Consider the following 26194-nt stretch of genomic DNA (forward strand, 5'->3'; position numbering starts at 1 on the left):
CTGGAGAACAGTTTAGCCATTTCTTTTTTTTTTTTTAGTAGTTTTCTTGATATAATATTCACACATCATTTACTTCCATAGCTAAATCACTTTAAAAAGGAGTTGTATATACATCAGGACCATAGAACCAGATTTATTTGCCTGTTCGATTCCTTACAATTACTGTTTAGCATCCCCTTCCCGATGTGAGGTTGCTCCTCCTCCCAGTTTGGCCATTTCTTATAAAGTTAAACATACCTTTTTGCCCAGAAATTCCATGCCTAGACATTTTTCCAGGAGAAATAATATATGTCTACAAAACAACTTGCACAAGAATGTTCATAGATGCCTTATTCATAGTAACCTCAAACTGGTAATCACTCAGTTAACCAAAAATGAATATGGACACCCAAATTATAGATATGCAATTAAGTATACTAAATAAAAATTAATGGTATATGCAACAGATAAATCTCAAAAACATCAGGTTGAAAAAAGGAGACATACTATATAACTACTTTTATATGGACATGGAAAATAATAGGCAAAATTCATTTGTGGTGACAACCAGAAAATAGCTGTGATGGTATTAACTGGATATAGATACTAGTATTGTTCTAAATCTTGCTTTTATAAGGGGGTTTACAGGTGCATTTAATTGTTAAAATTCAAACTGACTGCTTAAGAACTTTACTTGCCTCCAAAACTTGAATAATTATCATTTTATTGTTGTTGTGCACCACTGCGTTGAACCCCAGAGTTGATTACAACTATGACAAGCCTATTATGACAGGGTAAAAACAGCCCTGAGATTTCTAAGGCTGAAATATTTTTTAATGTCTTTTCAAAATTTATTTGATTTTCACAGACTTAATAAATTCTCATAAGATGTTTTATTATGGATTTAAGCTTAAAATTTTTCCAGTGGAACTTTCATAATTTAAAATCCTGGAGCCTAAAATTCAAAACCAATAATTCCTTTCAGTAATTTTGTCTGTGTCCTTTGGCAGTATCTTCTATTAGTTCAAGCAGCTACTAGAAATCTCCTCAAACGTCTTTCCCAACTCTTGCCTCTGTTCTTACCAAATGATCACGTAAGATTTTGTTAATATACTTTCTCTTTTCCTAATCAAATGTCTATTTAGTGTGAACATATGCCTTCACCCTCTTTTGCCTTCCTTCCAACTCAGTACATTCCTTTTGGCAATTTTAGCTTTTCCTATTCTGCTTTATACTCTATCTTCTTTCTATTACTCAAGACTGAAATCTTTATGGGAGCAGACTGCTAGATTATTCTCCTGTAGTGCAGCTGACGGGTCCAACCTATCAACTTTTGTTAGCACCTGAGCACTTAAAGCTATGCCGCCAGAGTGTCTCAAGAATACATTAGCCATGTTTTATTTCCAGGATTCTGAACTAGTTCTTCCTAGTTCAATCATGACTGACAAAGTGAAATCAGAACAGATGCAAATTTGTGAAACATGGGTGAATTGTTTAAGGATTAACAGGTACAGGAAAAATTATAGGTCCATACCCTGTTAGAAACTCCTTCTTAGAAATAAAGCCAACATGAACAGTGCCTAGCAACCAAATTTCCTGATCGACAAAGTTGGAAATACTGGCTCCAAGATGGCAACTAACGGTGCTGGTCTGAATATGTGTCCCTCACTCTTCAGTCCTGACAATCACCCTTTTCCATATCAGGCTCCTAAATAGTTCCAAGTACCTCTTCCAAGTACCCCAATTCCAGGATGTGACCCATAATTTTTCCTGTCCTGGTTATTGTTCGGCTTCACCCAAATTTTAAAAATTAGGTCGTTCTGATTTCATTTTGTCATTTATAACTGAACTGATTAACACTGGTAAAGCCCTATTTTATTTCTTAAGTTAAGCATAGGTAAACACTACTATGTGTTTCATTAGGTTTTAGGACTTTTTACAAGCTATATGTATACTTTTAAGTTTAGGAAATATTTCTAATATAAACAAAAAAAGTTAAGTTGGCTTTACCACAGAGTGAAGTTTTGAAGTATAAAATACCTACATTCTACAAGGATACATAGAAAATCTCTTATACAATCCATGCAGAACTGCAAGCTGGCATTCACTTTGTTCTTGGTGTTTTAAAGGCGCAACCTCAGAATACGTCCGTGGCAGAAGCCAACAAAAGGTGGTGTACTTCTAGATGCTAACCTATAATTTAATTTTTAATTATCTGATATAAATAAAATTTTATTGTGAATTGGGTGAAAGTTTAGCAGTCATGAGTTTCACACTTAGCTCATACACATTTTGTTTCCACTCACCTAATTGCAATCACCTCTATGTACCATCACTTAACCTACTTCTTCCCTGCACTTTGTTTCCACTCATCCTTCCTAAGTCTCTACACTTTGTCCTTGGGTAAATGCTAACCCTTTTAATCTTAAATAGTTGCTTATTCCTAACATGGGGTGAGTTCAGTTCCAGAACTGAAGGGTGACTACTAAGGGCCATACTCTGGGGAGTTCCACCAGTCCTTTTCAGACCAGTAAGTCTGAACTCTTACGATTATGAGTTCTGCTCCATATTTTCCTCCCATTCTATCCAGGATCTTCTAATTTGACCTGTTCCTGAGCAATTGGTAGTGGTAGCCATGCACCATCTAGTTCTTCTAAGTTTCAGGGTTGTGGAGAAGCTGATGGTTCATGTGTCCCATTAGCTCACAGGCCTGTTTTTAACATGCCTTTCAATTTTCACTATTCTTCTTTCCTCTGGAAAGGGAGAGACCTATACTTGCAGTTTATATGGCTGGCTCACAAGTTTTTAAGACCCCAGGTGCAATTCACTAAAGTAGGATGTAGAACATTGTCTTTATAAACTATGTTATGCCACTGTCAATGACTCCCCAAACCATGGTCCTGAGCCCCCGGCCCAGTGCCTCATTCTTTCAAGGTATTTGAGATGTTTTAACTTTCCCCCTCTGTATGCCTCCACACTTATGGATGTATTTGCAGCAAAGGTCCACACACATACAAATATCTTCTGTCAAACCTATATATATTGTCTGTGAGCATATTCCCAATCTCCCTCCCATATCTGTTAACAGCCAAGCATCTAACTCATAAATCACAAGTACTATAGGATTGTTCATACAACAGTATTTGTCACTATTGCCTTTAACTCTTACAAACATCCCAGTGTAGAGTAACTTTGAAAGAATATTTAAAAGTTTGAAGGCACTAGATTATATTAAGTGTATTAAGTTATAATTCATTTCTAGATACATACTCTAAATCTTGTACATGTGAAAAAGGAGATAAATGTGGATGTTTAAGAAAATATTGTTAAAACGTATTAATATGATTGAAAAATACCAAAACTGACCAAGTGAGGGTCAGTAAAAAATAGGAGGACTCTCAATAAAAGGTAATGACATGGCTGTAACATTAGTTTAAATATAGCAATGATTTTGGGAATAGTGAGAACTGGGCAGCATTTCCTTCTGTTGTACATAGACACTGCTACACGTTGGAACTGACTTGATAACACCTAACAACATCAAATACTGTGATGCAAGGGAACAAAAGCAAATGCCTGATACTCTTGTATAAAGTTTAAAAACACACAAATCAGGAGGGACATGAGGGGGTTGTCTAGATGGTGATGACATTCTATTTGGCTACAGCTCGAGTCATTTAAAACCCCAAACCCCATTGGTACTGAGTTGATTCTGACTCTAACAATTCATAGTTTTGTAAATCTTTGAGAGGAGATGTTCTCATCTCTCTCCCAGTTAGCAGTCCAATACTTACCCAAGCCTCTTTCATTGGTCATTAGGAAAATGGGAAGTAGAAATACAACACTCACCAAAATGGTTAAAATGCAAACAGACAATACTGATGATTGATTGGTGAGGATGTGGTACTGCTAATATACCATCACACACTGTTGACAGTGTAAACTGGTACAATCACCGTGAAAACTGACAGCCAAATATATGTACACCCAAGTAGCCTTGGTGCATCATAGTTACAAGTGGGCTGCAAACTGCAAAATCAGCAGTGTGGAAACCACTAGCTGCTCTGTGGGGCAAAGACTGGCTTTCTTACTCCCATGAAGAGTTACAGTCTGGGAAACTCACAGAGGCAGTTTTACCTTGTCCTACATGGTTGCTAGGGGTCAGCAGGAAGTTTTTTGTTTACGGCCAAATAATTATTCTCCTAAAAATATGCTCAAGAGAAATCAGAACACGGGATCACCAAAAAACATGTTTAGAAAGCACTATTTTCATTGGTCCCATACTGTAAATTACTCAACTGCTTATCAAGAAATTCTAGAGCATCCAGCCTAACAGCTCTCTAAGAGGCAAGAATCTTATGAGGCGAGTATAAGTTCATTACACAGTTGGCTTGGGTAAGAGATCCAGCTGTGGAGTGACCTTTCAGTCCTGCTTCAGTTCCTACCATCCTCCCTGACCCACACCAAAGCCTTTTCTGGTGGAAAAATAGGCAAAGGGCTCAAGTGCAGATCTCTTCTGCAGTAACTTCAGGGAACCCCAGAAGTCACAACTTGCTTAATTTTCAATGGAAGGCATCCAGACAGCTCCACAACTACCCTTCTTTTTTGCCCTACCTCTTTCCATTTCTCTTCTCTCTACTCAGCCAGGAGCAGGGAACAAATCCAATGCCTCAATAAGGTTCAACTTTGCCCTTTTTCTTGTAACTACCCTGCTTAGCCTGAAAGCAGAAAGCTAAATCCCATTCCACTCTTCTCCAATGAGAGCAGGGAAGGAATCACTTCAAATATTAATCTCCCTAGATAGTCTTCTACTTAGAACAGATGGGCTGAGATGTTCATGGTAGCTCCCTGAATTCTTGGTAAATCCTCAAAAGAATCATCTCACCAACACAGGTCACTTAACATTTCTTCATCTTCAACTTTGAGCTCTCAGGGGGAATTCAGAAGCAACAGAAAATATTTATTCAACATCCAGTTAACTTTGATACTCTTCTTCAAAGTCTTATTTCATATGCTGCTCCATTCAAATTGAGTTTGTACTTCTGTCACCACTCACTACATATAATACAATATTTTGTCATACTTAGAACAGTCTTGCATAAAACTATTTACATTTGTTCAAGTATGACAAAAATTACTAGTACACAACTATCGCAAAGTATGTATGTAACAAAAGTTAATTGTGCAATTTTAATTCTAATGAAAGATAACAAAATGTGATAAAAATATTAGCAGGGCATTTGAAGTTTTCTTCATGCCAGAGTCTAACAAGAAAATTAAACGAGACCTATGCAAACAGCAAAATGAAACACGATGCTAAGATATAAAATCATAAAAATTTTTAAATACAAACCATCTTTGTTAATAAAAGAGCCAATGGGGAAACATACAAAGAAAAATGTATAACTTCTTTCACTGTTTATTCTAGCCTTATTCTATGCACATAAGAGGGGGTACCCTCCCCCCAAAACTGGAAAAAGCCCTGCTGGGCAGAGCTTTCATAGTATGCATCAAACAACTCTGCTCTGTGTTAGTGGGGTCACCTCAGAAGAGTCTCTCTGGTCAATCTTTCCGTAAAAGCAGTTTAACTCAACCCTCAGTTTTTTGATTGCCAACTTAAGAGAACAGCATGCAGCTATGAAATTTTGTTTCCTGCTTGGGAGAAGTGCTGCAGAAACTGTTGTGATGTTGAACACAACTTATAAGGACAGCACTATGGGAAAAACTCAAGTGCACTTGTGGTTTTCTCATTTCAAAAAAGGTGACATGTCAAATGATGACAACCCTTGTTCTGGACGTCCGTCAATTTCCCGCAGGAACGAAAATGTCTACTAGTAGTGCATTTGGAGTTCATTCCACCAGGTCACACTGCTAATCAAGCTTTCTATTCAGAAGTTCTGAGAGGACTGTATGCCAGGCCTGATTTGTGGCAGACAAAAAAGGTCTAATTTGTGACAGGCGGGGGACTGGTTTTGCCATGACAATGCACCTGCTCATGCAGCCATCTCAGTGTGCCAATTTTTGGCAAAAAACAATCTGCCTCTCTTGCCCCATGTACCTTACTCACCCGACCTCGCGCTCCCTGAAACTTCTTTGTTTCCACCGATGAAGAGGGAGGGACAGCAACTTGAGACATAGAAGAGGTGAAGAAAAAAACAAGGAAGGTGCTCTCAGCCATCCAAACAGATGAGTTTAAAAATGTTTCCAAGAATGGAAGCACAGATTTGATGAATGTATTAAGTAAAATAGAGAGTACTTTAAAGTGATAAGGTTGTTTGGGAAAAAAATATAAATACATTAACTTTGGAGAAAAAAACTTGTTTTTAGGGAGGTACCCCCTAGTGTACATACTTAAAGCCATATTGTTTTGTACTGTGTTGTACTTTTTTCACTCGATAGTGGTTATTTTCTTATACTATTAAATATTCTTGTAAACATGATCATATTTAATGCAGAATGCTCCAATGTATGACTGTGCTACAATTTATTAAACCTGCTTCTGGCCAAAATATCCCTATTTTACAGTGCTATAAGAAATTGTATTTTTATGTTTTTATAATTCTAATTATTTTCTTAAGTGACACAATTATTTGTGATCAGAGGCTACAAACTATGTTCTAAGATTCTTCCCTAAAAATATAAACCCAAGGTTTCTTCATCAACAGTCACAAGGTTGGTGTTCTGCTGGCCTAGACTACCTGGAGTTCTTGCTGAAGAAATGTAAGAAAGATACTCTTTGCTGTGGGCCAGGGAACCCCGCATCACCACTCAAAATCAAGGGTCCATAGCCCTGAGCTGACAACTCTGGTGGAGGTCTGGTAGAGGTGGGCGATTCTTGACCACACAGTAGTGACTAGGTATGTATAAAGCATTCAGAACATCAGTTACCTTGCCAGGACCCTTATCTACAATCCATTAAGATCCTTTCCAACTGAAGGACAGCTTTCTCTGAGCCCAAGAATACTGTGAGGGACACTGGCTTGTCACCATTCTGTCCTATAGTTGGGAAACTGGACTTTTCAAGATCTAGCTTAGAACATATATCTCAAGGCATTCTTTCCACTGTACCTCTTAGAATATGTGCTCTGAGAAAGGTCTGAAGAGGCTGGGAAGTCTATCCCTGTAGTTGACCAGTGAGCAATTGTAACACTGTCACTAGATGGTGTATTGTTTACCACTGAGGCTAATAGCTCCCTGGCTATTTGCAAATTTACATTCTTCAAAGTTCCTCTCTAACAACGTAGCATTAATTGAAAAATGCTCCCAAATGAACTAGAAAAATTTCTAGTGTATATGAAGGAACCCCAGTAAGGTTTAAGCATTGCTGATTGCCTTAAAAAGAATGATAATCCAGGTTATTTTCTCAAAGGAGAAAATATAACATTTATGTCAAAACAAGCAGCCGCTGAATTTTTTTCAGGTAGTTAATAAATTTATTTTTAATCACTTTATTGGGGGCTTGTACAATTCTTATCACAATCCATACATACATCCATTGTGTCAAGCACATATGTACATTTGTTGCCATCATCATTCTCAAAACATTTACCTTCTACTTGAGTCCTTAATATCTGCTGCTCATTTTCCCCCACTCCCCCCACTCCCTCCTGCCTCATGAACCCTTTATCATTCATAAATTATTATTTTGTCATATATTACACTGTCCGACGTCTCCCCCTGCCTTCTTCTCTGCTGTCCATCCCCCCCCCCCCCCCCCCCGCCGCTGAATTTTTAACAGAGTAAATTACAAGAACAAGAGTTACTTCATGACTTTCCCCAAAAACCAAAATGGAACCCACTTCCATCAAGTCCATTGGAACTCATAATGACCCTATAGGGTTTCTAAGGCTGTTTATCTTTACTGAAACAGAAAATCTCTTCTTTCTCCTGCTGAGTGGCTGGTGGGTTTGAAATACTATCCTTGAGGGCAGTAGTCCATCATTTACCTAACAGTGCTACCAGGGATCCTCCACTTAAAAGATAATGTACAGATATGCTTTGGGTGAAGTTAGAAAAGAACCTCCTTCCTCCTACATGCATGCCCTTCTCTCAACCGCCCACCTGTACAATTTAAGAGAAACAAATTCCACAGATGCCACAAGTCAGTTGCCTGCTTAATAAAGTTCACATACTCCTCCATCTTTCTGGGGATTATTTTAAAGGCCCAATTAAAAAATAAATCAAAGAATTTATAACTAAAACACAGCAATTACCAGTCCTTGTTCTAAAAAGTCCCACTGTTAAACCTATTTTTTCCAAGTTCCATTTAAAATATTAAGATTCACTTAAAATATTAAGATAACTCAAACAAAAACAGTATTCTTAAAACATGTTATAACTCTTACCAAGGACTATGAAAACCTGTTACAACATCGAAGGCTCATTCGGAAAAGTCATCTTCAAGGGGTGCTGTACTCTCACCCCACAATTCTGTTGAGTATGGTAAACTCCATAAAAACAAAATGCTTACTGGCAGCAAAATGCTTACTGACTTCTATTCATGGTTATAAGCAATTAAAATGTTTAAAGGCTACATCATCCTATAAACTAAAAACCAAACCAACTGTCATCAAGTTAATCCTGACTCATAGTGACCCTATAGGACAGAGTGGAGCTGCTCCCTAGGGTTTTTGAGGTTGTAAAGCTCTAAGGCAGTGGTTTTCAACCTTCCTAATGCCGCAACCCTTCAATACAGTTCCTCACGTTGTGGTGACCCCCAACCATAAAATTATTTTCATTGCTACTTCTTAACTGTCATTTAGCTACTGTTGTGAATCGGGAAACCCAAAGGGGTTGCAACCCACAGGTTGAGAACCGCTGCTATAAGGAGTAATAAGTCTCATCTTTCTTCTCAGGAGCTGCTGACAGGTTTGAACTGCTGGCTTTACAGTTAGCACCCCCATGAGTCACCTTTATACACCAGGGCTCCTGCACATGTGACTATTGATATTTAATATAACTACTTTAAATAGAAATGAGCTGTAAAGTTGGACACACACAACTTTTCAGTCTCACTACTAACATTTTAAAAAATCTTTATTGATTATGTTAACATGGCTGTTTTTAAATGTTAGATTAAATATTAATTTCACCTGTTCATTTTTTTCATGAGGCTACCAGAAAATTTAAAATAATGTGGCTCACATTTTATTTCTCTATATAAAAATAGTCCTGTTACATTTCACTTATCCTCTTTTTATGCAGTTTATATTATAAACTCCTATATTCTAATCAAAAGCAATCTTCTCCCCAAACAAGCCCAATCTATAAAGTAAAACCACAAAAAGGGCACACCTTGACTCAAGGTCATACAGATTTCACAAAGCAGCAGCTCTCTCTGCCTACAAACCTCCTCCAATCATATGTTCAAATCTAAATCACCTGACAAATGGTCATGAATCCCTCGATTTATGGGTGTAGTGCAGACTCGGCTGAAATCCAGAGAATTATCCAACATGCCATTTATCCTTCGAAAGATATTGGCATTGCTACACGTGGAGAGTGCAGGTGCTTCCTGGTTGTCCCAGCAATCTTTGATCCTCCCAGTTTCTTCTTCCTAGACACAGACAAAGACATTCAGGTTTCCTATACCTTTTTATGGTAAATACAAAGCTTTCATTTCTCCTCACCTAACATCATGAGTTAAACACTTGCAGGAACTTGCAAATACATTAAAACATTTAACCAGTGTATTTTACTAAGTGCAAGGGGCCCTGAGAAAGATTTGAGGGAAAATACTAAAATGCCACTCAGTACCCTAATCTAACAGGGCACATATCTGAAACCTTTTAAAAGTTCACAGAAAAATTCCAATATTGTTCACAATCTCATTTTTCCAAGACTGCTTTTAAGCCCCTTGAGGTCCAGTGATTTAGTTTGTCACTCCCACCAAACAACTGTGATGGACCAGGAAGACTGGATGTATTTCCTCTTTTTCTGGTGGGCCTAGGTGAGAGAAGGTAAGGGAAGATGCTTACAAGATTCAGATCATCCCCTTCCTGTCCCGTGTATGCCTACAGTACAACCCCTTCCATCACATATGTGGTTACCTGTAATCAGGGGTGCTTGCACACCCTCTAAGTGTATATCTGCCTTGGTTAGAAATATATTCTCGGTGGAGGGGGGTGAGGGAGAGGGAGAGGAAAAATGAGGAGCTGATACCAAGGGCTCAAGCAGAAAGCAAATGTTTTGAGAATGATGAGGGTACCAAATGTACAAATGTGCTTGACACGATGAATGGATGGATGGATGGATGGATGGATGGATGGATGGATGGATGGATGGATGGTGATAAGGGTTGTACAAGGCCCCAATAAAATTATTTATATATTTAAAATATATATATTATGTGATTCAACTGTAAGTAATTAACAGGGGTAATTGTGATTTAAAAAACTTCGAACTCTAATGTAGGGTTTGGTCAATTTTGCCATTCCTCTGGGTATAATAAAATGAGCCATCTCACAACCATGAAAAAAGATGAGCCAGGAGTGGAGCACATCCTATGGATCCCAAGCAATGACATCACAAGCAGCAGTGGAGTAATAGGGCTACAGCAACAGACTCAAGCGTCAGAACCTGAGACAGGAGTAATGAATGTCCTGGTTTACAGAGCAAGTGAAGCCGAGTGTGTGCAGGCAGGAAGTTCAGGTGTAAAGCGGGTGCCTCCACACACAAATGGAGGAGCTAGCTTTACTAACCTATGGGGCTAGAGCTATGTACCTTCAAGCTGAAGTTTAGGGCTAAGTGGTGTCCCCTTGGAGCATTAATCAAGGTATGTCAAATGTCCAAGCAGACGTCATGGGAACATGTGGCTGAGAGACCAAAATATAGATCCTTCCCCCTTTGAGCACGACTGGGAAGAAGCTGTTCTGGAGGAAGAATTCTGTGTTGAGCATTTCTGATTCTGAATTGAAATCTGCTAACTTCCTAAATAAGCCCTTAATCACGTGTATGGTCTGTGTGGTTACTGCCATGAATTATCAAACCCAGTTGATTAGTTGAGAGTGCTATAAGAAGGTTAATTAATATCAGAAGTAAAGGGGGTGAATAGAGGTATATCTGACTGGCACCTCATAACAATCAGCTTATTGCTGATTTTGAGTTTGCTTCTCCATCCCCCTTATGAAGTCAGAGGTGGTCAGATGCCACTTTCAAGCCTCCTTTTTGGCACTCCTTGTATGGGTGTAGCATGGCAGGTAGAAGCAACATACATTTCAGAAACAAAGACCTGAGTTGAAATCTTGTTTCTGATGGTTTATCAATCCACACAATGGACAATTACTTGGCAATAAAAATGAATGCTACAACATGAATTGTGCCATGTGAAATAAAGGCAGTTACTACACATAGTTATGAACTCATTAAATAAAATTTCCAAAACAGGTTAATCTAAAGTAGATTAAAGATAGAAAAATGTGTAGGGTAAAGGACTGTGAGATGGTGGACAATGGGTAACAAGGCTTATTTTGGGGATGAAGATATTCTGAAGTTCAATTACAATTATAGTACAACCCTGTACATATAATAAAGATGAATTATGTAGAGGTGAATTTTATGGTATACTATCTCTATAGAGGTGTTAAAAATCTTGAATCTGAATTTATTGACTGTATTGTTAGACAAGTACTTAACATCTTCGTGCCTCAGTATATCCACTGAATTTTTTTATGACACATGTAAAAATACTTAACACAGCGCCTCTCATGGTGCAGCTAGTTTTATATCTCAAAGTATAAATACATAGAGGACGTGAAAAGCAACAAGAACAGTACAAACACCACCCAATGTAATTGACTAGGTGTGTTTATGCAATTCTTTGTGATGACTGAAGTACATACAATTCTATTTGCTAGTGTGAAGATATATAACAGAAAATGAAGAAGTGGTTGGCTCCCCACTTTGAAGGAAAAGAGTCGCTGAAAATCTTATGCATAGCTTTAAAACACTGTCAGATACTGATGGCCTAAAGGCCACAAGAATGGAAGCAGAACATTATCAGAGACGGTGCCAGAGAATAGGCCCCTCAAGTCCCAGGGCACTCGAATTGGGCCTTCAATGAGGTAGATCGACACACCACGGCTGCAACACTGAGCTCAGGCATAGCAAGAATTTTAAGGATGGTGCAGGACTTGTTAGAGGTTTCTTGAGTGGGTAATACCTCAGTTCTTTGCCTCACACGCTCAAAGAATTCATGCCAAATCACGTTGTATGATTCAAGTGGGTTTCAGGTTTGACTGTCTCAAAAGACTTATTTCTGGAAAGCATCCCCAGCTGCATGGAAGCCACGCTGGAGTTCACACCTGGGCTCGAATGACCATGTGGAAAAGAGCACCCACGTGTGTGGAACTTGGGGAGGGGATCCCAGGAGGCCAGAAGCCCAAGAACCCTAGAGGCTAAAAGCATGTGGACCCAGAGGCTATGAGCCCCAAGTAGGCCAGGAGTGGGCACATGTGCACCTGCACGGGGGAGGGAGAGCCTCACCCTCTACCTGTCTATGACCAAGAGCAGGGTAAGAGAGAGAGCGATGCCATTCCACAGCAAGGACATTTCAAACCTCTGTCGGAGGCGGTGTGGTTGATGGTATTGGTTGACCCCATTGACTGAGTTAAGCCCACCTGTGATATTCTTAATGTGGTTGTGTCCAAGATATTGGTTTTACCTGGACCTAGGGTGCTTGTGTCTGTACATGCTCAGTTTGGGGTCTTCACGGGTGTTCATTGGTTGCCTGATTTTTTTCCCCAACCTCCTGTATGGGGGGGGGGAGGGCTTTGCAGGCATGGGAAGGACAACCCCCTTGTCACTAAATCTAGCTACCTAACAGACCCCTAATAAACTTTCATATCTTACACAGGGGGGAGTGTTACAGATCATTGTAGTCAGTTCCCATTTATCACTACTCCCATGAGTTTACTACTGTACCTGGGGAGTTTATCTGTTCTGGATTCCACGTGTCCTGTGTCAAGAGCTCTTATCTGTCCCAGTGTTCCTGCTCCAGTCTAGCTGGATTTGTAAGGTAGAACTGGGGTTATGAGAGTGGGTGGGGAGGAAGCATTAAAGAACTAGACAAATGTGTATTTCATCAGTGCTATGCTACACCCTGGCTGACTCCTTCCTTCCTTTTTACCCTTCCTGTGAGGGAATTATCTCAGTTGTCTACAACTGTGTCTATTGTCTACAGATGGGCTTTGGGTTTCCACTCCAACTCCCAACATTTGCAACAATATGATTGTTTTGGGTCTTCTGATGCCTAATACCTGATCCCATCACCTCGTGATCACACAGGCTGCTGTGCTTCTTCCATGTGGGCTTTGTTGTTTCCCTGCTAAATGGCCACTTGTTTAACTTCAAGCCTTTAAGACACCAGACTGTATCTTTTAATAACTGGGCACCATCCACTTTCTTCAAATTTGCTTATGCTCCCATTTTGACTTCAGTGATCCTGTATGGAAGGTGAGCACCAGAGAATGCCAGGTTATTAGAACAAAATGCTCTTACGTTGGACAGAGGACTTGAATAGAGACCCAATGCCTATCTGCTACCTTAATACTTAACATTTAAATCTATGTACATAGACCTATATCCCTATATTTATCAGTGGGTCTCAACCTCCCTAATGCCATGACCCTTTCATAGAGTTCCTCAAGTTGTGGTGACACCCCCAACCATAAAATTATTTTTGTTGCTACTTCATAACTGTAATTTTGCTACTGTTATGAATCGGGAGACTCCTGTGATAGGGTTGTTCAACCCCCAAGGGGTCGTGACCCACAGCTTGAGAACAGCGGTTATATATTAATATACTTACATATGTGCATGCCTACATTTATACCTCTATAAATGTTGTTTGCCTCCTAGTTCTTTATTTTCACTTTCCGCCTATCTCCACTATCATGTTCGACCTTCACGCAACTCTCAGTACTTTTTCTCGGCTACATTGCACTTGATTCAAATCCCACCAGGCATTCTGTGCCTTCTTAGTCATCAATTTTAGATCTCTTTTTGTTCCCTTGTCCCTGGGTTTGTTGGCTACCCCACCTTCCTTTCTCCCACCTGCTCCTTTCCCATGTGCTCCGGAAGCCGTCGGCCCCATTATTTTCTCCTCAGAATTGGTTATCCTATCTTATAGAATCATGGTACTTTTAATTGCCTCATATACATAGGAAAGTTGGACAATGAATTAGAGAGATGGCAGAAGAACTGATGCATTTGAATTATGGTACTAACAAAGATTACTGAAAGTATCATGGACTACTAGCAAAACAAATCTTTCTTGGAAGAAGTACAATCAGAATGTTATTTAAAAGCAAGGATGGTGAGATGACATGTTAGAAGAGAGTAATCCCTGGATAAAGATATCATGCTTGGTAAAGTCATCCACAAATAGGAAGAGCCTCAATAAGACGGGCTGACTAGATGACTGCAATTGGCTCAAACAACAATTGTGAGGATGATACAGGATTAGGCAGTGTTTCATTTGCTGTACATCTAGTCACTATGAGTTGGAACCAACTCAATGACACTGAGCAATTTTGTCACTCTGTTTAGCCTATTAAAATCCAATTAAGCATGAGAATGACCAGATGCATTTATGGATTTGTAAACTCTGGAAGATGACCTTAATAGAGTTATTTCTTTAAAAGACTGCTATCCTTTATAAACTGTGAGGGTGATAAAGATGTAAAACCCTTCGAGATTGTTTTCTCAAATTCTCCAGATAACACTACTTAAAAAATAGTTAAATTCAGTGACATACGGCCCTTTTTACAACTGTATGTTCCTGAAGGCATTTTACAGCTTCACTACTGCAATTTCACAAGGACTAGCTCAAACGTCAGCATTTATAATCGGTAGATCTTAAGGCTGCACGCTTAATTAATTCATTATCCAATAAAAATTAACCACTTTCTTACCTCAGGGCCAGCAGAATATTTAGATAACGGCTCAATCAAATGAAGTTTTTCTGGAAAGAGAACTAAGACCTAATCAGATTATAACCTACAACAAAACCTATAAAGTTCTGTAAACAAATATTGTCCATAAGGGGGCTCAGAAGAAGAATAAGTACCTGGAAGTGGGGAATAAGAGACACATCTGAACAACAGACAGAACAAGAGGACATTATCAAGAGTGACCCAGCCAAGGGGAGCATCAGGAAAAGAGGCTCGCTTCCTGACTGTTGAAAGTGTGAGAACGATCATCTAGACCAGAGCTTTCCATTTTTAAGGAACCCTTCTAAATACACAAAATCTAACCTCATCTTTTTTCCCCTAACCCTATAACCTGATCTTATATAACAGATGTTATAGTATATCTCTGCATTATCTCATCTAATATGTTTGTTGTGTGCCCCAAGTTGTTTCCAAATCATAGTGATCCTATAGGACAGAGTAGAACTGCCCCTGTGGGTTTCTCAGACTGTAAATCCTAAAGGGAGTAAAAAAGCTGGTTTTCCTCCCTCAGAGCTGGCTGGTGGTCCCAAACTGCTAACTTTATAGTTAGCAGCCCAACAAGTTATCCACCAGGGATCCTCCTAGACCCCAGTCAAGTTTAAACCACATAAATTACAACTGTGCATTTGGGAAATGAAATGAGAATGGACTAAACTAAAGTGCTACAGTTGTCTGAGGAATACACACAGACATGAAGGTCTTTTTGGAGATACAGTTGTCTGAGGAATACACACAGACATGAAGGTCTTTTTGGAGATACTGGCTTCCCACGAAGGGAAAAGTCTAAGAATATTATTTTTAAGTGTCTGAAACAGTCTAATTTAGAAATAACTTGGCATCCTGCCTCACTACATCTCCCATTAGAAGTCTACACCATAACCTTCAAACAAAAGACAAGTCATAACTCGGATGTTTCCCTCTCATTCTCTAATGTATACCAAATCAGAGATCTAGTTTGAAATGATTCCATGTAATTAGAATAAAATCAAATGAGGTGTTCAATTTATACCCTAAACTGTTCCATCATATCAGTAAGTATAAATAAACTTGCCTTGAGTAACCAATTTGGGCTGAAGGGAGTCAGCAATGTGAGATTGGTAAGAGATCTAGAACTTAAACCTTATGTGCACAATGGGGATAAAACTTTAACATTGCTTCCTATGTGATCAGCACAGTGCCTGTCACATACTTACTTGTAAGCAAATGCTGGTTATCATTGTCATTATCATAAAGAGGAGTCAGAGGTCACCAGATTCTTAAAGAAAACACTATACTAGAGATAAGTAAAAACTATTGCTAAAATAGGGTTCTAGTCTATACATGCATGGTTTATGACATAGAAAATGTATTCAAATGTGTCTCTGAGATTAGTGGATGGCTGAAGTTTGTGTCATCTGTATCTCAGAGATTAACAAACCTTCCTTCAATGCTGATGTTTCTTCTTCCTTCATATAGTCCATCTTCTCCGATTATTTACTCAGCATGCAGATTAAACAAGTATGGTGAAAGGTTACAACCCTCACACACACACACCCTTCCTTATTTTAAACCATGTACTATTTTTACCAAACAATTGCCTCTGGGTCTATGTCCAGGTTCTGCGTGAGCAGAATGATGTGTTCTGGAATTCCCATTCTTCTCAATGTTCATAGTTTTAAAATCCACACAGTTGAATGCCATTGCAGTCAATAAAACACAAGTAACCATCTTTCTGGTATTCTCTGCTTTTAGCCAAGATCCATCTGAAGTCAGCAGTCATAGCCCTTGTGCTATGTCCTCTTCTGAATCCAGCTTGAATTTCTGGCAGCTCCCTGTCAGTGTACTGTTGCACCATTTGGTGAACGATCTTCAAAAAAATATTTTTATCTTCGAAATTTTACTTGCATTTGTTATTAATGATAGTGACTCACATTCTGTTGAGTCACCTTTGGAATGGGCACAAATACGAATCTCTCCCAGTTGACTGGCCAAGTAGCTGTCTTCCAAATTTCTTGCCATTGTTGTGTGAGTGCTTCCAGTACTGCTTCAGTTGGTTGAAACATTTCAACTGGTATTCTGTTAATTTTTGGAGCCTTGTTTTTGGCTAATACCTTCAGTTCAATTTGGACTTCTTCACAATTATCTCAATAGTCACAATTATATGAAAAGACTACTAAAATATCACTCCTTTTTCCAAATAAACATCTGTATGAAGTTGGATTTTCTTTATACATTTCAACCAAACACCACATGGCCATAGATTAAATATAGGAGCAGAGGAAAAAAAATTCTATGTCTTTCTACTAACCCAGACATTCTAGTAATCTGCCAAAAAGCATAAAACAATGTCACTCTTCTCACTACTTTTAAATATATATAATTATTTTCCATTAATGTATGTTACTAGTGTTAACATGTAATGGGGTTATTTTTAAACAATTAACAAGTTTTTTTTTCAGTTTTAACAACTCACTTTTTAAATAATATTTGGGTTCAACTAGACTCCAGGTAAAGCTGAGCATCAGAAAGATGAGTCTTCTAAATAAAAGGAAGATTTTCACAGTACTGAATTGTTACTAGTGCTCAAACTCAATGAAAAACCCTTAAAGCAGTTTTAGATTGAAAGAGGAACTTTAAAATGTTCAAATACAAAGAAATAGGAGTATTAGAATTTTTTGAGTTGAATAAAGATAGGGTGACCATAGAAAATCAGTACTAGAAGCTGAAGAAATGGGAAGGGGTAGAGCTTAGTCGGGAGTGGAAAAGGTATACAACTACCACCATACTCAACCAGTTTCTGCACAGCTTATTAAAAACAAGCACAATAAAGCAAGACTTTAGCACGTAAATCTTCAAGAAATCTAGACATTTTGAAGAATGAAGCAGAGAAAAAAGTAAGCTTTCTATTTTAATGTCTAATTTGTGAATATTGATAATTATCAACATATACAAAAGCCCTTGAGATCTTCAATAACATTAAGAATATAAATTAGACTTGAGATCAAAATACTTATAGAGTTATCATATTTGCACTTAACATCTAGACTGGAATGACAGCACCTTGAAAGGCTCAAGAGAGGGAGGAGGGTGAGGAGGGCAAGGGGGGGGGGAGAAGGCTCAAGAAATGTCCAAACACTCCCTTACTGAAGGGTTGTGGGGAGGAGATGAGCCAGTCAGGGTACAGGACAGCAACAATGAAACATATAACTTTTCTCTAGTTATTAAATGCTCCCCACCCCTGACTATCATGATCCCAATTCTACCTTACAAATCTGGCTAAACCAGAGGATGTACATTGGTACAGATAGCAACTGGAAACACAGAGAATCCAGGACAGATGACTCCTTCAGGACCAGTGGTGAGAGTGGCGATGCCTGGAGGGTGGAAAGAATGTGGGGTAGAAAGGGGGAACTGATTACAAGAATCTACGTGTAGCCTCCTCCCTAGGGGATGGACAGCAGAGAAGAGGGCAGGAGGAGACGTCAGACAGTGTAACATGTCAAAATAATAATTTATGAATTATGAAGGGCTCACGAGGTAGGGGGGAGTGGGGAGGAAGGGGGGAAAATGAGCAGCCAATATTAAGGGCTCAAGTAGAAGGCAAATGTTTTGAGAATGATGATGGCAACAGATGTACATATGTGCTTGACACAATGGATGTATTTATGGATTGTGATAAGAATTGTACTAGCCCCCAATAAAATGATATAAAAATAAATAAAATGTCCATAGAAACTGATAGGTCAGTGACCTTGGTAAAAAAGAGGTTTTCTTAAGCATGTGTGGAAAGGAAGAAGTGTTATCTGAGCCGGGCCTTAAGGATTAGAGAGATAAATAAGGGTAAGGCACTAAGGGCAAGGTGGTTACTGTTTCCAATAGTTAGATGAAACAAGTCGGCGAGGTTGGGCACTGAATGGTGAGTGCATGGCTAAGAAAAGTCTAAGCATAAGCATGACAGAGAGTTGATGATGTTTATAGACAGGTGAAAGGCAATACCAAGTTTAAGCAGCAAAGAGATCATAAGGGTATGAAAAACTTCTCTTTGAATAGAGGGTATTTCTTTTTATTATTAAATGAATTTATTGTAAGTTAGGTGCTGGGGTTAGATTTCAGATCAATTCTACATTCCACAGTTCAAACTACTCATCAACCCTAGCCCTTTTCGCTGATTTATCTTCTCCCTCTTATGGACCCCCAACCTCCCTTCACTTAACTCAGTAACTGTCAACCTTTCTAATCTGTTGCTTTATCTTTCCACCCCCTGCCCTTTCTCCCTTGGTAACTTCCAAAGTCTGTTTCCTTTATGTAAGTACTTATATTGGTTTTTTTTATCCTTGTACAAAATTTATCCTTTTGGGGAATGACTAACTTTATTCAACATGTTTTTCAGGTTAATTCATGAAAGACATTTATTTCTTCTTCAAAAACTGGAAGAAAATAAGGACAGAAGTTAATTGTAAAGGGCGAGAGTAGGGTCTATAATGATGATCCAGTACCCAGAGCTTTTAAATGATTTTGTTCTTTGATCCTTCCTACCTTTTTCCCATATGGCAAAGACTGTTACTTGATATAGGTTTTATAATAGGATACATGCTTTGCTTTGTTTTTTACTCAATGGGACTGGATTTGTTTATGCTGGTCAGGAGGTAGTGGGTGCCAGCTCTACCATCCTGCTGCTTTTCCATCCCAAGAACTCCACTAGGGATCAAACCAGGGCCCCAGACTTCAGTCTCCCTATTCCCTCTGCCACCAAGGGTGTTTTGAGAAACACAATGAGAAGAGATGGAGATCAGGCTAGGGAACTCCTCTGAGGTCACTTTGAAGATCTGATAGAGAAGCCGCTTGCAAGTACTCCATCTGACACACTCAGAGATTTAGCTTTTACAGACCATTCCATATTCAAGAGTGGGACTGTGAGCAGGAAAATCAGGATGGGAGAGTTGGTACCCACCACCTCCTGACCAAAAAAACCCCCAAAAACTCACTTCCACTGAGTCAGTTCGAACTCATAGCGACACTCTTTGTGGTCTTCTAAGACTGTTATTTTTTAATAGGATTAGAAAGTTTCCTCCTCTTTCTCCCTAAGATTGGCTAGTGGTTTAGAACTGGTAACCATGCAGTTAAACAGCCCAACGAGTAACCACTATGTCACCAGGGATCCTACTTCCAACCCAGCATAACTAAATACATCCCTGGGTCAAAAACAAAACAAAACAAGGAAAGTTTGTGTTTTATCATGAAGGTCCATTTGCCACATGGAAGGGTAGGAAGAATCCATGAGAAGTTCCAGATATCTAGGGCTCACTATCTACCTGGGAGATACAATTCATTAAGAACCAAGTGGGGAGGGGAGGAGCAAGGATCAAAGGGATGTGTTTAAATAGCAATGAGCCCAATAAGCTAGACACAGAGTAAATAGGCAGAAACACCTGAGTTTGAAGATGGAAAATATTTATCCACAGGAGACCTGAATTCATGTGAATGGTGGGAATAGAGAAGATAGTAAAAGGTTACAAGAGCCAGTATGAGATTACCCAATAAGCAAGGTAAGCACAGGCTTGATTGTGCTTACTTATCTGTGGTGAACAATTTCATATGTTTTCACCACATATAAGATTCTTCTTTCAGGTATGGTTAGCATCTCTCTCTCTTTCCCAACTTGATAGCATCTTCCTATAGAATGAAAGCCTTGTTTCAAGTATGTAACAATCCCTGGCAGGAATGGAGTACCCAGAGTAAGGTACCCAGTACCCTAAGTAAAGCACTGGTTTACTTATGCTTACTTACTACTGTACTGAACAGTTTCACACAAGGTGAAAAGTATGGTAAGCTGTTCACTACAGATTAGTTATTGTGCTCACAAGTCACAGAATTATGATCACAGCAACTATCTCTAATGATGAAAATTTGGATAAAGATTTCTAATGGAAAGCTACCAAGTTTGTATTTACTTAGCATCCTTCTGTACTGAGATTTCTTATGTTCAAAACAAATACTCAAGTACATATTTTTTGCCCCCAATAGGGTGCAGCAACTTAGTTGGGTGGCAGGGGAATCAAACTAATTAGGAGGGAGATTGAGTTACATTATCCCCAGGAGCAAAGAAGAGGGAAGAAATTGTTGTTTTTACACTTCTGTGCCTCAGATATATTCACTCAGTAGGCCAGTCAGTATCATGGATCTTGAGAACAATCAGGATTAAAGACCTCAACCTAAAAATTGGTCATATAGTGAACCAATCGTATACAAACAGGTATAAGAATCCAAGGATGAATCTAAGAGACTAAAAAATGGGGCAAGTGTCAGAACAAGATCAAAGAAAAAGTAGAAATGTATAGTCTTTCAAACAGTGAAATTTTTAAGTAAAGCAAGATAATCAGAAACACCAAGTCAGAAGTGTAAGAATTCTAGAAATAGAAGTCTAGTCTACATGATAGTTGGATTCCAGTTATGACTATCTCCAACTCATGTATAAACTGAAAACAATCACTTTCATTCTAAGCTTAATTCTCTTTGTCCAGAAAGAAGTCAAATTATAATATGGGTTTGGTGCCAACTCTAAATTATACCTAGGAGCAGTGCTAGATTATCCAGTCAGTAAACAAGGTAAGGACGGGTTTACTAGTGTTTACTTATCAATCTCACACTTTTTCACCACATCAAGGATTCTCTTTCTAGGTATAGCTGATATCTTACTCCCAACCCCATAGCACCTTCCTATAAAATCGAAGCTTTTTCAAATTTACAATCTGACAAAGTCAGAGTACTCAGAAAGCACAGGCTCAGATGGTTCTAACGCTTTTAATATAATTCAAGATTACAGCTTTAAAAAAAGTCGACAAAAAAGCCGACTCAGGAGAGACAGATGGTGATGGCAAAGCCAGAAACCAGGAGCACAAAGCCAGAATGCAGAGAGCACAGGTGTTAAATAGTAAAAGATTAAGCACATAAAACCACCTGCCTTTTAAGGTAACTACTTTTCTCCAAAAGAAAAGTGCCTTTATTAGACTACAGTATTCAAGTCAGGATGGTGCATATGAGCATATAAAACTGGCCAAGAATAAAGAAACCGGTTCAGTTGCTACCATAATAATAAAATACATGCAACTGTGACCCATTTTTAGCACAGATCACTCTTTATATCTGCCCTTTGAGAATTCTCCAATTACTTGAAGAGAAAACTCGCCACAAAGCACAGTAAAGCCAAAACAAAAATGTGTTATCACCATAATCCAAAAGGTCAGCTCCAACCAGACTCAAACCAAAAACCAAACTCACTGCTATTGGGTTGATTCCAACCTATAGAGACCGTATAGGTCAGAGTAGAACTGGCCCTTGTGGTTTTCTGATAATGTAACTCTTGACAGATGTAGAAAGCCCAGCCAGACAGGAATATTCAAAATTCAAAGTAGAATTTAAAGGCCATGTGCCCAAGTTCTTCTGAGCTACTCAAAGCAAAGCTCTTTTTCACTTAGGGACGTTCCTCCCATGTCCATTATCCAACAACACATTACATACATTGATACAAAGATTAATGTAAAAAATATTGCTACAAAATCATAGAAACATTTATTAAACAAAACTATCAAGAGGTGAAGCTCTTGTTTCTCAATAGTCTTCGTCTAGGTGTATACACTCTGAAGGTGGTGGTTTCTATCTCTCTAACCCCTGCTTGAAGGAGCCCTGGTGACATTGTGGGTTACACGTTGGGTTGTTGACAGAAAGGCAGCAGTTCAAAACCATTAGCTGCTCCACAGGAGCAAAAGCTGGGCTTTCTTCTCTCACAAAGATTTAGCGTCTTGGAAACCCACCAGAGCAGCCCTACACTGTCCTACACTAGTAGCAGCATTTTATTCACCTTCATATTGAGATGAAATGATCCCTAAACCATGAGTTTTTTAAATCCCAATGACAAAAGTCACTGAAAATTACATCTACCATTTGAATTCAACACTCTAATTTGAATACCGATTTATGGAAAATAGAGTAATTTCTCTGTAAGAATATGAAATATCACACACATTACATACTTCAAAGTACAATATTTTCAACCAGTTCACTGTGTGAAATGTTCTTTTCTAGGGGTCCTATCTCAAACATTTAAAACTTCCAGTATTTGGAACTTGGGTTTTTGCACAAGATTATTGGCTAAAGCTGGTTTCACTAAAAACAAGCTGCAATAATAGCAAGGGGGGAAAGGTGGGGGCATTTCCACAGCTGCAATTTAAGAGACAACAGAGGAGGCAATCCACGAAGTTTGATAAACTCTCAAAGAGTTCAACCAGGGCTGCTTGGTTTTAATATTATATTACAGATAGACAAAACATTCTTTATGTTACCTCCTCTACCCCACCCCTATCCCACCATGCTCTAAGTCCAATCCTTCACCTAACCACTCCTCATAATGGCTTTCTGGCAAGTTCGCTCCAGTCTGTAAAGTTTAGATATTCTCTAGGGAAAGCAGATCTGCAGAACAGGATGGCCCAACTCTTCCACAGCAGGAAAAAAATTTGCTTTTTGATCTAATTTTCTTGTAATGCCTCATCACTAGCCACTTAAGAAAACAGCCTAAACATCATTAAGATCCAGGGTTAGTGCGCATCTCTCCAGCTTTAAGCTAGAAGTATAAACCCACTAGTTTATTTGTCCTTTAAATATATAGCAACTTTAAGGAATGGTCATTTGTCAAAGGGACCAGAAAATAAAGCGTACATAAATATATACTATATAAACACTAAAACATCAGCAGAGAGAACTTTAGTCAGTTCTCCACCTAGCCATAAATAATAATAATCCACAAAAATCACATTTATAGTTAAGTGTGTGATTGGTAAAGGTGATGAGAAAAAAACTTCTCAGACTACAGAAAAAGCAATCTTGAAGGGAGACGTCGGACAGTGTAAGACATGACAAAATAATAATTTATAAAGTATCTAAGGGTTTATGAAGGAAAGGGAAGGAGAGGGGGGAAATGAGGAGCTGATACCAAGGGCTCAAGTAGAAAGCAAATGTTTTGTGAATGATGGCAACAAATGAACAATTGTGCCTGACACAATGGATGCATGTATGGATTATATGAGTTGCATGAGCCCCAATAAAATGATTTCAAAAAGAAAGCAATCTAGTTTGTATTATTTGGGTCTGTGTACCCAAAGAAAAACCCAAAGAAAAATCTCTGGCAAAAGTTCTGAATATGCTTTTAATATTTTAACTCCCTTAGAAGATAGAAATAAAAATACAAATCCTCTATATCTGTTTGAAAAGCTGAGTACATTTCTGGGATTCAAATTTTGTCCCAAAAGGAACTCCAGCCTCTCATTTCTAGGGCAAGGGTGCTTTTTGGCCTGAGAGCTTATCCCAGACTTTTTACTTCATACTTAAGTCTTCCTGGAAAGCTATATGGGAGTATTATAGGAATTTTGGCTAAGAGATACAAGGTGAGACTTACAAAGTTCCATTCTATTTTTATGGATTTTAAAATAATTATATAATTTCAAAATCATGTTTCAGAAGGAAAAGGCTATTGAAATGTTAACTCTCTTGAAAAAGGAAAAAAGTCTTTTGTGCAGAAGGTTAGCAGGGTCACCCACACAGTGGGAGGGACCCACTTTCTCCAAGCCTGGGGCTTTCTCAAGATCTGTTCATTGCTTTGACATGCATCATGGAATGACAGACACAGCGCATTCCTTCTGACAGCAACACGAATCAATTAATATTGAGACCCACAATGATTTCCACAAGAACCTGAGAATCCCTCCAGTGCAGTTAAGGTTCATTTTGCCTATAAATGTGGCCAGTCAGTCCACAGACCATGAAGTTTTCTGTATAATAACCCCTTGATCCCTCTGACACATCAGAACAAACATGACATAGGTTGAGCTATGGGACCAGGAAGACCTAGGTTCACATCCTGATTCCATTCATTTGCCTTGTGACTTGGCTTCTGAATCTTAAGTGTTTTCAAGATAGATCTCCCAAACTGGCCAATAGGCTGGATCTCATTTTCAGAGGCATGTTACATTTGATCCAGAGGTAAAATTATTTTTAATGCCAGATTAGTTTCTACAATCAAAACAGATTGCTAGCATAACTAGGAACATGTCTACTCCCTTTAGAGAACTATCTACAGACTCTGAAGTCTAATGGTCACTACATTTATTTTCTTCCTTTACTTATGTTGCCTCAGACTCTTGTGGGGATTTGAGTTTGCATCCAATTAAAAAATTACAAAATTAAAACTTGGTGCCCAGTGAAAAATGCTTCACTGTTGTTAGGTGCTGTCAAGTCAATGGACTCAGCCCTAGGTACAACCAAAGGAAACAGACTGGTCCTACACCATCCCCACATTTGTTATTTGAGCCCATTTCTTTTTCATTTATTTTTCATTATTCATTTATTTCCTTTCAATTATTAGTTTGCTTAACAAGTTGAGCATTGAACCTGACGGCTTACTACTTTTATAACTTTCCGCCTCAGGGACACCCATATCACAACAAAATAGACATCCACAGAGCCACTTCCGTGTCAAGAGCCCAATCCAAACCACCAATGTTTTCATGCTATGGTGACGTAATGATTGCTCATTGGGCTATGATCCACAGGGTCTACAGTTCAAAACCACCAGCCATTCTATGGGAGAAAGCCATTCCACAGAACTTTATACTCCGGTAAACAGTTATTGTTTCAGAAACTCACAGGGGTCCTATGAGTGAGCTGGAGTTTGGGATCTGCCCGCTATACAGATTGCCACAAGGTCCCTTCCATACAAGATAGACTCGGCCAAGTTAGTGTTAAGGGATTCTTGGGGAAATCAGGGAAAGTAAACTTTTTTATATTACAAAGGCTGTCTTACATATTCATATGGGGTAATCAACTTCCAAACTCGATACAAACAGAGGTTATGGTCGGGCCTCTCAAGTTTAAGGAAAATCACTGCGGTTAAAGAACAACCAGGACCTCAACTGCAATATACTCTGGGAATATGGTTCAGTCCGGGTGATTCCCGGGGTGGGCCCTCACAAGCCCAGAGTCCCCATGAATGCCACTCCTTTTTCGCTTCCCATTGGGACAAACAAAACCGGAAAACAATCGCCTAGGTGCGGCTGCTCCGGGTTTTAGTTTCCCTGGGTGGCTTCCCCCCCCCCCCCACCGCCCCAATCTGTGTCCCCAGGTGCCCAAGGGTGCAAACTCCCCTCCAAAGGCACTCTTCCGGCGGGCACGCACCTGCGTTTAGCAGAGCGCCTCCTGCGACCAGCCTGCCCCAGCTGGTCACGCCGTCCGCCCTT

General features: G+C 39.0%; 1 protein-coding gene across 2 annotated transcripts in view; it reads right to left on the reverse strand.

Moving 5' to 3' along the window:
* CPEB1 (cytoplasmic polyadenylation element binding protein 1) overlaps positions 1–26194 on the reverse strand; it is a 108521-nt gene that overhangs the window by 81098 nt on the left and 1229 nt on the right. For both annotated transcript variants that reach the window (XM_075558043.1, XM_075558042.1), the window contains exon 2: positions 9361–9535. In XM_075558043.1, the coding sequence (XP_075414158.1) occupies positions 9361–9436 (76 nt within the window). In that variant the 5' untranslated portion in view covers positions 9437–9535. The remainder of the gene's footprint in view (positions 1–9360; positions 9536–26194) is intronic.

Source organism: Tenrec ecaudatus, chromosome 9 (assembly GCF_050624435.1).
Source record: "Tenrec ecaudatus isolate mTenEca1 chromosome 9, mTenEca1.hap1, whole genome shotgun sequence".
NCBI classification, from domain to species: domain Eukaryota; kingdom Metazoa; phylum Chordata; class Mammalia; order Afrosoricida; family Tenrecidae; genus Tenrec; species Tenrec ecaudatus.